Here is a 13,371-nt window from a genome sequence, read left to right as displayed (position 1 = left end):
TTAACATTCGATATTACATTACTTACCTTAAAAACGATATTTTTGATGTCTATATTCTGTCCAGTCGATATTTTGTCCAATCTATATTTAAAACTCGATATTATGTCCATTCGATATTTTGTAGTCGATATTTTGACTGTTTACCAGTACCATCCAACTGCAGCATCAAATGAACAATAATCAACACCTTCTACATGACTACCTAAAAGTACCGCAGCACTGAGGTGGATGACTATGGCAATCTTTGCTCCTTGGTCCTTGACAACTTCTCAGTAGCCTTCGATACCATCAACCATCGAGCCCTGATAAACAAGGATTTGATTGGCTGACACGTGGCTTCAGTGGTTCTCCTCTTACCTCTCTAATTAACTTGAGCAAGTCTCTTTAACACCCCGAACCCTCAGCAGGTTACCCGTGAAGTACCTCAAGGCTCATCCATTGCCCATCATCTTCAACCATTGCATGCTCTCTCTCAAAGTACTACATGCTACCTGTGAAATCATAACCCACTAGAATAGTGATTGCAAGCCAGTCTGTAAGCACATCCCTGAAGCACTTAGACCCGTGACTCGAGGACTTCTTTGCACTCATCCATGCTGGGATGTGAAGACCTACCCCAATCATGAACTTTGGTAAAAATCAAAGGTGCTCTGATTGCTAACAACAACAGGCACACTTAGGTTTTGGAATGGCTCTCTGGCATGAAGCTAGTCAGATGAATTCCTCACTTCTACATTAAGTCAGATCACTATGATTTTTCACCTGCAGCAACCTCTCCCTAAAACATGCATCACAAAGAAACCACAGATGGCATGGTATGACCTCTCACTTCTACACAATGAAACCCTACTTTGCAGGAGCATACATTATGGCATTCAATCTACCTGTAGTCGCTAGTTGGGATGCGTAGAGTATAACTTATTCCATGTTGTTCTAGGATTTCTGATGCAGCAAATGGCAGCACACTACCAAATCCAAATGACCACACTCACTCAAAGTCAAAGATAGCTTTATTCGATTCTACATGTTAAAAATCATAAAAGCAATACAAAAAGCGATAAAAACACATTACAATCAGTTCCACAACTAATTATTATGCAAAAGTACATAGCGGTGTTAACAGATGGGTAAATGTTATTTAAATTTAGGGTCAGTTCATGGATTTCCTGCATCTAATCACATTTTTCAAAAAGTTTGACATACAAAACATGGTCATTTCATCTTCCAGCATCATGAGTTTCAGAAGGCCCGGTCTGCACTGTCTCAGTCCCCACTTTTTTAGCAGGAGGATCAAGTATTTATTTCGTGCAAACGAGTAAAATTTACAGAACAACACGCAATGAATAGTGGATTGGTTTGAAATGTCATCGCATGGGGACGGCGGTAAATCTTTTGACCATAAGTTAGTTTCTGGAAACGTTACCAGTCTAAAGAAGCTGTCCCCTCTAAAACGTGTTAACAACATTCTAGAGAAGCTGCTCTGTACCAGAATTAAATGTTTTTGTAAACCACTCCCGTGCAACATTAATTGGTTTTGTATTACAGAGCCCTTTATCCCTTCCATATGCCACCGTTTTAACTCTAATAGTTCCAAGCATTGTTCTTTCAACTTTTTTCTAGAAATAGAGCTTAGCGTACTTGGGGAAGAGAAGTATTCAGGGTGTCCGAGTTCTCCTAAAAAAGACTTTACATAGAAAAACCATTTAATTTTTTGCCCCTCCTGGAGCTCCAAACAGTCCTGTATAATCTCTCTGTTAAGGCCAGTTTCTTCCGAATTCCAAACTTTATGCCAAAGTAAAACCGGGCTTATTTTAATAAATCGAACACATAAGTCAGCCCGAGTTTTTTATGGCATACATAGCTTGATGCTGAAGGTAGGAGTGCCAGCAAAAATCGCAGAAATGAATTTTCGCAATTTTGAATGTCTCTAGTGTTAGTAATCCCCCATATCCCTGCACCATGAGTTACGGTGGACACACATTTCGACTTGTAGATGGCGACGAGAATATGTACAGGGCGGGCCCCCAATTTAATAGCAAATTTCTTTATAGCTCCAATAGCGCGAGAAAACTCTAGTTTCCACGCTTCAGCTGCCGACACCCATTTTCCATTTTTATTAAAAACTATTCCTAAATAGGAAAACTTTTCTGTTGACTCTATCTTAGACTTTTCTAAAAAAGTGTTGCATGAAACATATCTTTTAGATGTACAACACATATTAAAAGTTTTAGCAATATGTATTTTTAGTCCTCTCTCCCCCATGTAATCAGCAAAGGTAGAAAGTGCTCTCTAGAGACCCACTTGAGTTCTTGACATGATTACCGCGTCATCGGCGTATAAAAGAAGCGGTACTGGACCTCCTTTGGTTTGGGGGAAATCCATTTTAGCCGTTAATAGTTGGGCAGCCACACTGTTTATATACAAATTAAATAAAAAGGGTGCGAGAATACAGTCACTCAAGTTAGGTGGTTTCAGGGCATTAGTTCCACATGTTTGTATTCTTATCTTTCAATAATGCTAAGCGTTGAAATCTTTGCACTGGTTAAAGTAGCTGTTTTTTCCTTAAAGTGCAAAGGAACAATTAAAAACATTTCTTGGAGTCTATAGGAATCACAAATACAGATAAGGTAAAATAAGAAAAGATTCCCCTTGGTGAGCCAATATTTTAGTGACTAGGACCAGAAAGATAAAATAGTGGATCATATTTTGAGGAATTCCAAAGATGTCTACTTTGAAACTAGTTTAAGACAAGTGTGAGTACACCAGGCCTTATTGAGAGTTTGGTGGTCTGGGAACTCCATCAAAAAGGTAGCTGGTGTCTGGTTCGCCTAATTACAAGTGCACTGTAAGCAATGGTACTCTGAATGTGGTGTATGGGATGAATGCCACATTTGACGGAGTACCTTGTCCGCCACACACCATAAGACCCGATGTTGCTGTTAAGGCCTGGAGCCTAAGATGACTCCACATGCTGGCTCAAATGTCTGGGCCTTTCAAGCCAACTCTTGATATAGTTCTAGCATTAGTAAACACAACTTTACCCAAAGCAACCTTTTTAGGGGAAAAGTTATCCACACAATTATAGGTTTCTTGGTTAAATGGAAGCTATCAAAATCAGTCTCCCTGGAAAAACTGACGTAAGCCTGTCCGTAGCCTGCATGTCAATTTAGAAAAGTGTGCACCCAGAATGATCCAGCCAAACTAACCAATGTAAAGAATGCCCAGTGGTCGCCCAATCAAAATGAGTCATTCAAAAGTTATATTTGCTTACTCCTTCTCAATAAGTGTGTTCTTGTGCTGAGAAGTCCACATTCAAATTCCAAAGTAATCCCTCAATAAATCCTTTAGAAACTAATATAAAAAGCATTTATTTAAACCTTTTTTCTTGGGCCAGCCAGTGGATTGTTTGTTTGTCAGTCTCCCACCATATGCCATGCAAAATGTCTCCATTGGAGTCTCCCACGCTTGAGTAGGAGGAAGTTATGGTGCACTAGAAAGGTCCAGAAATGGAAATATGTTGTCATGTGACAAGCTGCCTCAAGGTCACCCTATATTTCTGTGATATGTTAAAATGTATGATGGAAGACAATGTAAGATTTCCCTTACTATTGTCACATTAGGTAAGAGGCCAACATTTCTGTGGGTGGTGGTGTGCGGTGTGCAAACGCACCTAATGTAGTGCTAAAATAAGCCAATTTCCAGGAAAAGTACCCAAAATCACGCACATATTTCGTAAAGTACACTTCTGTGTACTTAGAGAGAAAACTGAAACATGGGAATACTTTGCCCATCATTAAAGGTCAAGGAGCCAAGTTAGAGGAGAAAAGGTCGCCCACTACACTTCCAGTCCCTGCAGCAATAAAAACATGTGTGAAAATACACACTCGCCTAATTTCCAAACTTTTGAGTAATTTGTGTAATGAAAAATTACACAAATTATCAAGATTACACAAGCATAAATAAACTTCTGCACAGGCCTTCTCTACTCTCTGGGCGACCATGAACTCTACTCTTTTCTTCCCCAACGCCAGGGCTTTTGAACGTAGGTCCGAGACGGCAGAAACCATGGCAGACTGCAACATAAAAGGGATTTAATGACTTTAAGTGGAACTCATTTACATATTTATGGATTATTATGAAAATATGACATGAAACACTTCGTCTTTGAGGAGGGGAGGTTAAACAAAGCTAAAAAGAATTAAAAAGACAATTAAACAGATGACTTTTTATTATTTTATGCCACTTTTTCAAACCGACAAAATTTGACAAAATATCCTTGAATTCTGACTTATAATGACGTTTCCCCACTTCCTACTGTCCCCTACTAATGCCTGCTTTGAAGCAAAGCGCGACTGGCGCTGTTTCACATGATTACAGCCTGTCCCTGGTGTCGCGTGCTTTGTTCATTCCCGCCCTTTGCCTTTTGCAAATGTCGCTTTTTTGTTCTTTCCTTGTTATTCAAATTGCTCCCTTTAGTTCCCGCAAATCACTGCTCCGTGTGATGCTTAACATTTTAATGCTGTTTTGATTATTCACCCCTTCTAAATTTGTGTTTAAGTATGGTAATGAGCCTCTGGGTGATTATCGAATTAGCATATCTTTGAAATTGGTGGAAAATGGACTGATTAGTGTGTCAGTTGCACGTTAGTATAGACTGAATTGGTAAGTCTTTCATAATCAGACATTTGTACATTTCCAGGACTAGGTAGATTTGGGTGGGAAGCTTTATATGGGGGCCCAAGGCCCAGAGACCTCTAGTTGCCATGTGTCAGGCAACTTTTCTAAAGAATTTCTTTATAGCACTTTCTGCCACTTGAATTTACAATTCTGCTGTTTCATAGTGCTGCAAACAGCATGTAGTAGTGTTAGGCAACTCGATGTTATTAACCCCTAAAGTGCTATAAGCTGAGTCATTCCTAAAGGATTGGGACCATTAAACTTCAGATAGGGCATGTGATTCAGCAAACTGCACATTAACTCCCTCAGTTTTGTTTCCGCGGTCGTGGGTAGCCGTCATAGTTAGTCGTACTTTTGTTCTCTCATTTATAAATGATCTATATAAAATTTGGACGGTGATGGCTTCTATAGAAGAAACGTGTTGATTTGAAAATTCAAAGCATGCGCTTTGTGGAAGGCAAATTCATGACGGGAAACTGTTTTGTGAAATGGAGAACTAATGGATGACCATTTATGGACATCAAGAGAGAATGGATAAATTCAAGCTGAGCCATCCCTAATCTTTGTTCTAAGCAATTATTTTGATGGTATGATGTCAAAACTACCTCAACTTTAGGAAAATGTGCTGTGAAGATCAGAGGATGTAAGAAGATGCCACTTAACTGTAAAAAAGGTGAAAATTACCAAGTGTTCCATCTCAGCTGGCAACATTGTTTTTTACGGAAGTCTGAAGATCCTTGCACTGTTCCTGTAGACTAAGGTTCTCCAAAGTCGGTCCTGGGTGGTGCCAGATTTTTAAGAGAAATACATTTATCTAAATGGGAACATGTTAAAAATCTGGATTGGATCCGCCCCTCCAGGACTGGCCTTGGAGAGCCCTGCTGTGCTGCAGACAGTAGTTGGTTTGTTTTATGTAAACCCTGCTTTCCCTTGCAAGTTCTGTATTCCCTTAGTAAATACATAATTTTTATAAAAAGATCTGATCGTGAGTTAACGGTACAGTTGCAGTGCAAATCAGACATCTAGATCTGATGTAGAACTTCAGAAAAAGATGTGTCAGAAGTTCTTTGCATTGAAGAGGTCTGCTCCTTGTATTATAGGTAGTAGGAGTGAATATGCAGGGTGTTAAACCCCCTTTGTCGACAGGGAAGTGTGCACAAAGTGATACTAGACACAACATGGCAACTGCACATATAAATCAGTCAGGACATAATTTCAATTTTATAACTAAGGATAATCCAAGAAAATATGTAGTTGTGATTATATTGGCCCAATGAAAAAAAGGAGGGATTTGTTTTTCTAGTCTAGTAAAGAACATAATGGGTAACATGTTTATTGTGGACCACAATTACCATTTCAGGGTTCTGGTCCATTGATTAATACACCACTCACATTCTCATTGTCATGGCTCCTTTAAATGCAATTCCAGGCCATAGTATATAGCTACCCAATACATATCATACACAAAAACACAGTGAGAAATTTAACTTTTAAGATCCTACACCATTTTACTTATTTATTCAAAAAATGTCGGTTGTATTGCAGCCCCTAACAGATATTACAATGCTTTATATAGAACAATAGAGACAATACCTTTCAAATAGGTGGATAGATTGTGAGGAATAGAAAAGTTAAAGGTGAACATTTTGTAGTAACTGTCTTATAAGTAAAAGTACAGGAGAACAGGCCACCAAGAAACATATGAAAATGTGGGTTATTCAGGTGCAGGTGGAACAGAGGGACTTTTAACAATTTGTAAATGAAAGGCAGTTCAGGTAGGTCCTTGGTTGAGAAGGGTGCAAGTTTTCAAAGATTAGTTGCAGAAGCAGTAAATGAGTGTTTCAATGCAAGAGGGGCTTTGGATTTTAGAGTTTCTGGATGAAATGTGTGTATACGCCTGTTGCTGTCCACACAAGAGATGCTTCGCTGTTTAGCCAAGTAAAGTAGATTTCCTAGATGGAAACGACACATTTGAAATTAATTGTGGCCTTGAAGTAAGCAGGTAGAAGTCACTTAAAACTATGGATATTTGATCAAATGTTCTTTTGTCAGGAAGGAGTTAGGCATTAATATGAAAAATAGCCTTGACTGCTGTGAGAGCAGAAATGGGAAAACCAGCCAAGTTTAAGTTAAAAACCCCTAACCATGATATGATGAGTGTGAAATATGTTGTTTATAAATTGTTAGAAATGTTAACTCCTTCTCCACCAAAGTGGATTCATGTACAGATTTCAGTATCCTCAGTTGGAGCAGGGTTGTGACCCGTCTATGTGTCTTTACCTCTTGTACCAATATAAGTTCCTCAGTCTCTCAAATGACTTTGTCTCTTCAGATGTCATATCCTCTCTCTCATCGTAGGTATGCTATCTCTTATTTTCCGTAGGTATGATTCAGGCTCTTGGAGGATTTTTCACCTACTTTGTAATCCTAGCAGAGAATGGCTTCCTACCATCTCGACTTCTAGGAATCCGCTTGGAATGGGATGACAGATCCCGCAATGACGTGGAGGACAGCTATGGACAGGAATGGGTATGCAAAGGAAGCATTTTAGAAACGAATAGTAAAAAGTGCAGAGATAAACAGTAAGTGTGGGAGATGTAGGCAATGCTATACCTAACGCTTAGAATAAAAAGGATTCTATCTGTATGAAAATGTTTACAAAGAAGTCTAAAAATCACACTAAAAACCCCATGACCCAAAATCAGTTTGAAATCTATAGTTACAGATTTAAAGTGTGGGAAGGTGCCCTCTTCGTTCACAGAAGCCTCTAGTTTTTTCCCCTTGACAGGAAACTCATACTGAAGCCGACCATCTCAATAATTAAACTGAAGATCAGTCTTTTTAGGATTTTAAAGCAGGTTTTCACTTTGCATGGATCATTTTGTTTGCTCTGCCATTTGCATTACCTGCTGATGGTTTACAAACCAAACATGAGTGCATATACCTTGTGTCACTCAAAGCATTGAGTACTCCATAAATGGGTATCACCAATATTTTGCTGGTTGTCATCTCTCAGATATCAATCGGACTCGCTCCATCCTTTTTTGTTTCACTAGTGCCTACTTATAAAACATGTCCCTGTTCCCACTCTACTACAGATTTTGTGGGCAGATTTACTACTTCTTCCTCCATTTCACAACATTTCTTTACATTGAGACAAAGCGTGAGGATGGCATCTTTCTTGAGTGAGACAAAGGCAAAAATCAAGGGCAGATTTGGAGAGGCAGGAGATGGCATTGGTAAGGGCTCGTGCTTCAGTTCAGGAGAAAGAATTTTCAAGCAAATCCCTCCCTGTCAGTAAAAAACCACCAGCCCATACTGTGTGGTTGTGTTTATACTGATTGAATTGAAATGGGATCAAATGATCTGCAGACTTGTATTGGTGATATTTACCGTCTCATGTTAAACCAAATTATATCGTGTTAAACATAGTCCTGGAAGGTACTTAAATAGTGCTGAAACTGCACATGATAAGTGAGGGTCAGCATTGATAATGATGTGTGGGCAGGGGGTGCGGCTAGTGTTCTTCAGTTGGCAGCATTGCATGGTGTCAAAGTGTTTAACGTTTTCATATGCTATATAAACTTTTGCCTTTGTCTTTTAATAGACTTATGAGCAGCGGAAAGTGGTTGAGTTCACATGCCACACAGCCTTCTTCGCCAGCATTGTGGTGGTGCAATGGGCTGACTTGATCATCTGTAAGACCAGAAGAAACTCCGTCTTCCAGCAGGGCATGAAGTAAGTGATGTCCATACTCAAGCAATAAAAACAGCATCATGTAATTTGGATTTGCAAATTGCCTCTACAGACAAGGTTCAATTACCTTTTGCTGCGGTTAAGCGAAAGTAATTCAGTAACTGACGAGAGTTGCATACCAACAAAGCACACACATTATCTGTTGGAGCTTCTAGACTGCCAAGAAGATGTGCCATAGGTGTTAGATGAGGAGAGTTGTGAGTTTCTATACAGAGGCGATGTGGTTTACTTCAGTGCAGATGCCAGTGGTGAACACATTCTATATCCTGTGTTCCAAACCTGTGATATCTAGGTTTTGAGTTGCAGCACTTCTAGCATGTGGGTTACTTTTTAGATGCTGAAGTGGAGAGAGTTACTAAACAGTTTGGGCCTAATTTGGAGCTTGCTAATGAACATCCTCTGATTTGTGGCATACATGAGGAATCCTCCCTTGGAGAATTCTCTCCAGTGGGAAATTACCTGGCAGAATTAACTCTGCTATTCAATGTGTATAACTGAGTTACTTACATTGGAGAATTCTCCACAAGAGAACTTCTACTTTCCTCTACTAATTTGAGTATTTTGTGTTTTGATTCAATTAAAAATCATGCTCATAGGGTCTAATTTTATTGCTGAAACTGGTGGGCTGTTTTTACGGATGCAATGTTGAATCAGTCAGACGAATGTGGAATGCCTCCATACGTCTCCATAAAGCTGGAGTCACTATTCCTTTGAAACCAAATATTCAGGAGAGAAGGAATCAAATGCATCCTATTGGATATTTTGTTTCGATATTCTCACCTTCGGATCTGAATTACTTCAAGTACCCTTGGTAAATGCATGCAAAATAATTCAACGGGTAATGGTGTACTGGTTATTCAATTCTCATCTGACAACGTGGCGCTGTACATAAATGTCTGTGTGGTTTAAGTCAGTAAACATTTCTTTGTGATAAAATGAACAATTCATACAATTTACCATCCCAGGCACATCTGGAAAATCTCACAAAATCTCTGTGGACCAATCTTCAATGGTCTCATCATATCTGCCTAGTTTAACATGATCATGTTTAGGTCCTGTTTGGTGTGTTGGCCTTTTCTAATTACTAGAGAACACTGTGCAGTAACCAATGGCAGATGCTCAAGCACCATTTGTTTAATGTAGTGTTTAATACTGGGATGTGCCTATCTCTAGGCACATCTAACGTTTAGCAGATATGAGCATTTGTGGCCCTTGTAAGGTAGTTGAAATGCCCATGATCAGACATTTTTGTGTGGGACAAACACATGGCAAAGAAGCAGTTGCAGTGTGATGGGGTGGCTAGAGAAAGGAAGGGCATCCTATTCATCATATGCTAAGGCAGAATTTAGCTTCAGAAGACTCCTGCCTACACAAAGGTTCCGGAGAGCCAATGGGTGGTGGGAGAATGCAGGAGCACCGGAGAAGTCGCTGTGAAGATAATCATTTTCAGATATTAATCTCCCCTTGACATCAGTCAGTGTTTCATAATAAGTGCTTGTGGTAGAGCTGTGATTGTGACATCAAATTACGCTGTACACAAGCCTCAGTCTGCTGTTTTTACCTTCCTGGTACCCTCTAATGGAACAAGCTTCCTTCATTTATCAGGGACAAGAGACAGCCCTTTCATCCACACACTTAAAGTAGACCTAACAAATCAACTTCTTCACTGGAGATAAAGTGTGATTTCAAACACTTCCCTCTGTTGAACTTTGTCTGCTTTAATCTATGTGCTTGCCTGTGTTTAATATGTATAGTTGTAGACTTCCGTAATGGTGTATCCATGTATGGTAGGCGTGTATTTTTACGCTCTTACAAACTGCATAAATTGCACTCATTGCTTATTTGCTAACTGGCTCTCTGTTGTGTACCATTTTTATTCTATTGTAAAACATTTCTGTAAAAAAACTTACTCTGCTCAAAAAATAAACATGTATAAAAATAAATAAAAGAATGAATAATTAATAAATACTGCCTATGCAGGAGTAGGAATTTTAGAAACTTATTTCAGGAAGAAAACAATAAAGAAAGGTACATCATTTACACACTTCATTCACTCTATAACGCTATTTAATTAAGATTTTGGGCTATTATGGGCAAATCTTTTTTAAATATTCTTTTTATTGAATTTTCCAACAACAACAGTAACAAATCAAGTTTGGCCAGAGAGACAGACAATCCCCACTTTAGTTCTTACAATATTCACAGATTTTTGTTGGGTAGAAAGTTTAAAAAAACTTCTTATGCAGCCAATTATACTTATACATACAGAGACCTCACCGGTCCTCCACAGATCAACTGAACACTCTCCAGAGAGCACCACCTCTACACACCAATCAAGGTGGCCCATAATGTGACTGGTCCATCAATTTATTTAGTGTCTTAGGTGATTCAGACAAGTCCACAGTGAGCTTGTCATCCAGTCTCGTCATATCATATGCTGCTTTTCCACTAGAATCCATTCTTGTAAGTCCCTTTTCTATTGACCATATCTAGAAAGTCTTGGAGCTGCCCACTGAAGTGTTATTCTCCTTGTGGGTTGTTATAATCAATTGAAATAGCAGTTGTTTGTAATGAGAGATTTCTAATATTTAAACTATATGGAATACACTTTTCTGCACTGGGTGTGTCATGAAGATTGTGAGAGAACCAGTGAGATCCTTTTGGAAGAGGAAGTCTGAATGGCTGACCTCAGCATACATCATTGATAAAGAGACCTACCTCCCTTATATAGCTAGTCCTTCAGTGGTGGCTCTTCCGCTAAGGCGAAGAAGTGTTGCCTCACTGCTCGCAGACCAGAAAAATAACAATAAAATGATAATAATATGTTATTATCATTACATTTTCCTTAGCTACGGGGCTCGGTTGGGGCGGGATGGGGCTGGGGTCACAGGGAGAGGAGTGGTTTGCGCACTCCAAATGTGCAGAACTGCTTGGTCAGCCATCTTGTCCCGACCAAACAGTCATGCGCACTTTGCATATTCCTCACCACGCTGTAATGCACAGCCTGGCGAGGAACATGAAAAGGCCTGCAGTCCCCGTCTCAGCACCAAACCACAACGCTGCGTTGCAGTGTTGTGATTGGCTATGGGGAGCCTGGCTGCTTCCTGTTTCGGACTTCACCTAGAAGAGAAGCAGCGAGAAGACGACCGTTTAAAATGTATTTTTTTTAAATATATACCCCCCTGTCCCAGCCCTGCCATCCCTGTTCCCTGCCAGTCGCCACCGTATTCCTTTATCTAGAAAACAGATGTACGTCAGCTGATCAATGTAAAAAAAACATCAACTGCCATATCTTACCTTCTGAGCGGAAGGTATGGCGAAAGGGGCTCCCTTCCAAAAATACAACTTTTAAGGCTTGAATTTACCAGAGTTTGGTTTTTCCCATTAAACTGATACCAGGAGTAAAGGGCTTTGCTAAACGTTCCTTGACTTGAGGGTTGTAGCACACATTCATAAAAGTTGACACAAGTTCTCTCCGATCCTGTTTCACATTTGTCAACCTTTGATGAGAGAACGTCACAGGTCAGTTTCACAGGCACACACCAATTTAATTCATCATCTCACCTTTAAGCACTGTAACAACTACATGAGTTTTTTCATAATTGATTTTGTTTGTCTTTCAGGAACAAAATTTTGATCTTTGGCCTCCTCGAGGAAACCGCCCTTGCAGCCTTCCTCTCCTACTGCCCTGGAATGGATGTGGCTCTCAGGATGTACCCCCTGAAGTAAGTGGCCAGACTGAAAGATGGACACGAACCGTTGAGTCCTTATTGCGTATTCAATATAAAAAATAGAATGTTCCCTAATTCAACATATAGTTCATATCAGTTATTTTGTATGTCCAACTTAATATCAGCTCTGATGCATGGTCAAACTTTAACTGCAACCCTTTCTGGAGATCATTTGCAAATATCAAAGGAAATATTCTTGTGAGTTATACAAATCCATAAATAGCATTTAATCAGGACACTCTTTGGAATCCCTAGTACATCTGAAACCTGTACGCATCTCTCAGCGCACAGGCATTCATCCTGAAACTCAAACAATGTACCTTTTGTTAATTCAAAGACCTTAAATCTTTCAATGCCAAGGTCCATGAAATGGGAAGAAACTATAGACATGCTACATCTAGAAACTGGAATAGAGTCCCAGAGTATCATGTAGAGGCAAGATGGCCCAGGCAAAGCCTATTTTTTAATTCAACCAACTACAATGTTTCCATTTTCCCCAGAACTTATTTACCTGCAAATCATATGCTGCCAATGAAAATTCCCAAGCTTTTCACAGGTAGTTGCAATAACCTATTAATAATAATTATCGGAGAACTTCCTCCGCATAAGTGTCCTGGAAACATCCAATAAACATCACCATCGGCTACTCCACCATTCACCTTCACAGACTTCAGCTCAAAGTTGAAGAGATCTCCCCAGCTTCCGTGTTTGAGACACCCTCCCAATCTCATTAGCTCTACAACCATAGGCTCACCAATTTGTATAATCACAAATAAATTCATCTCTTGCCCTAAAATCTTTAAATTAATCGTAGGTTAGAAGAAATAAAACCCAAAGCCCTGACAGAAAGAAAAAATGCCCAAAACATTTTTTTTAAATCCAGTCTAGAAAGCAATATATTTGTCTGTGGTCTAGCGTCTCTTACCAATGCCTCCGGCTAGGTACCTAAATAGAAGTACAAGTGTCATAGCCTGCAGGAAAGCAGCAATGGTGCTGGCACCAGCTCCAACGTTGAAAATCCAAGTACTACAAATGCCCAAAAAAGTGTTTCATGATGCCTACCAATATAGATAGCCCATTTGCTGAAGCACAATAAGTGTTTTTTCCTTCATCCATTCTGCAAATACTGACGTGAGCCACACGTGACTGGCATGATGTGCTGGTCACGATCTTCCTCATCCTACGCATATTCCATATTGGATGAAAA

At 39.6% G+C, this 13,371-nt stretch overlaps 1 protein-coding gene across 3 annotated transcripts in view; it reads left to right on the top strand.

The window, feature by feature from the left end:
* Positions 1-13,371, top strand: part of LOC144799042 (sodium/potassium-transporting ATPase subunit alpha-2) — a 364,518-nt gene that overhangs the window by 339,226 nt on the left and 11,921 nt on the right. For all 3 annotated transcript variants that reach the window (XM_078670200.1, XM_078670201.1, XM_078670203.1), the window contains 3 exons: positions 7,061-7,206; positions 8,285-8,415; positions 12,057-12,158. In XM_078670200.1, the coding sequence (XP_078526326.1) occupies positions 7,061-7,206; positions 8,285-8,415; positions 12,057-12,158 (379 nt within the window). The remainder of the gene's footprint in view (positions 1-7,060; positions 7,207-8,284; positions 8,416-12,056; positions 12,159-13,371) is intronic.

This window comes from Lissotriton helveticus, chromosome 12 (assembly GCF_964261635.1).
Source record: "Lissotriton helveticus chromosome 12, aLisHel1.1, whole genome shotgun sequence".
Classification (NCBI taxonomy): domain Eukaryota; kingdom Metazoa; phylum Chordata; class Amphibia; order Caudata; family Salamandridae; genus Lissotriton; species Lissotriton helveticus.
This window is presented reverse-complemented; position numbering and strand designations above follow the sequence as displayed.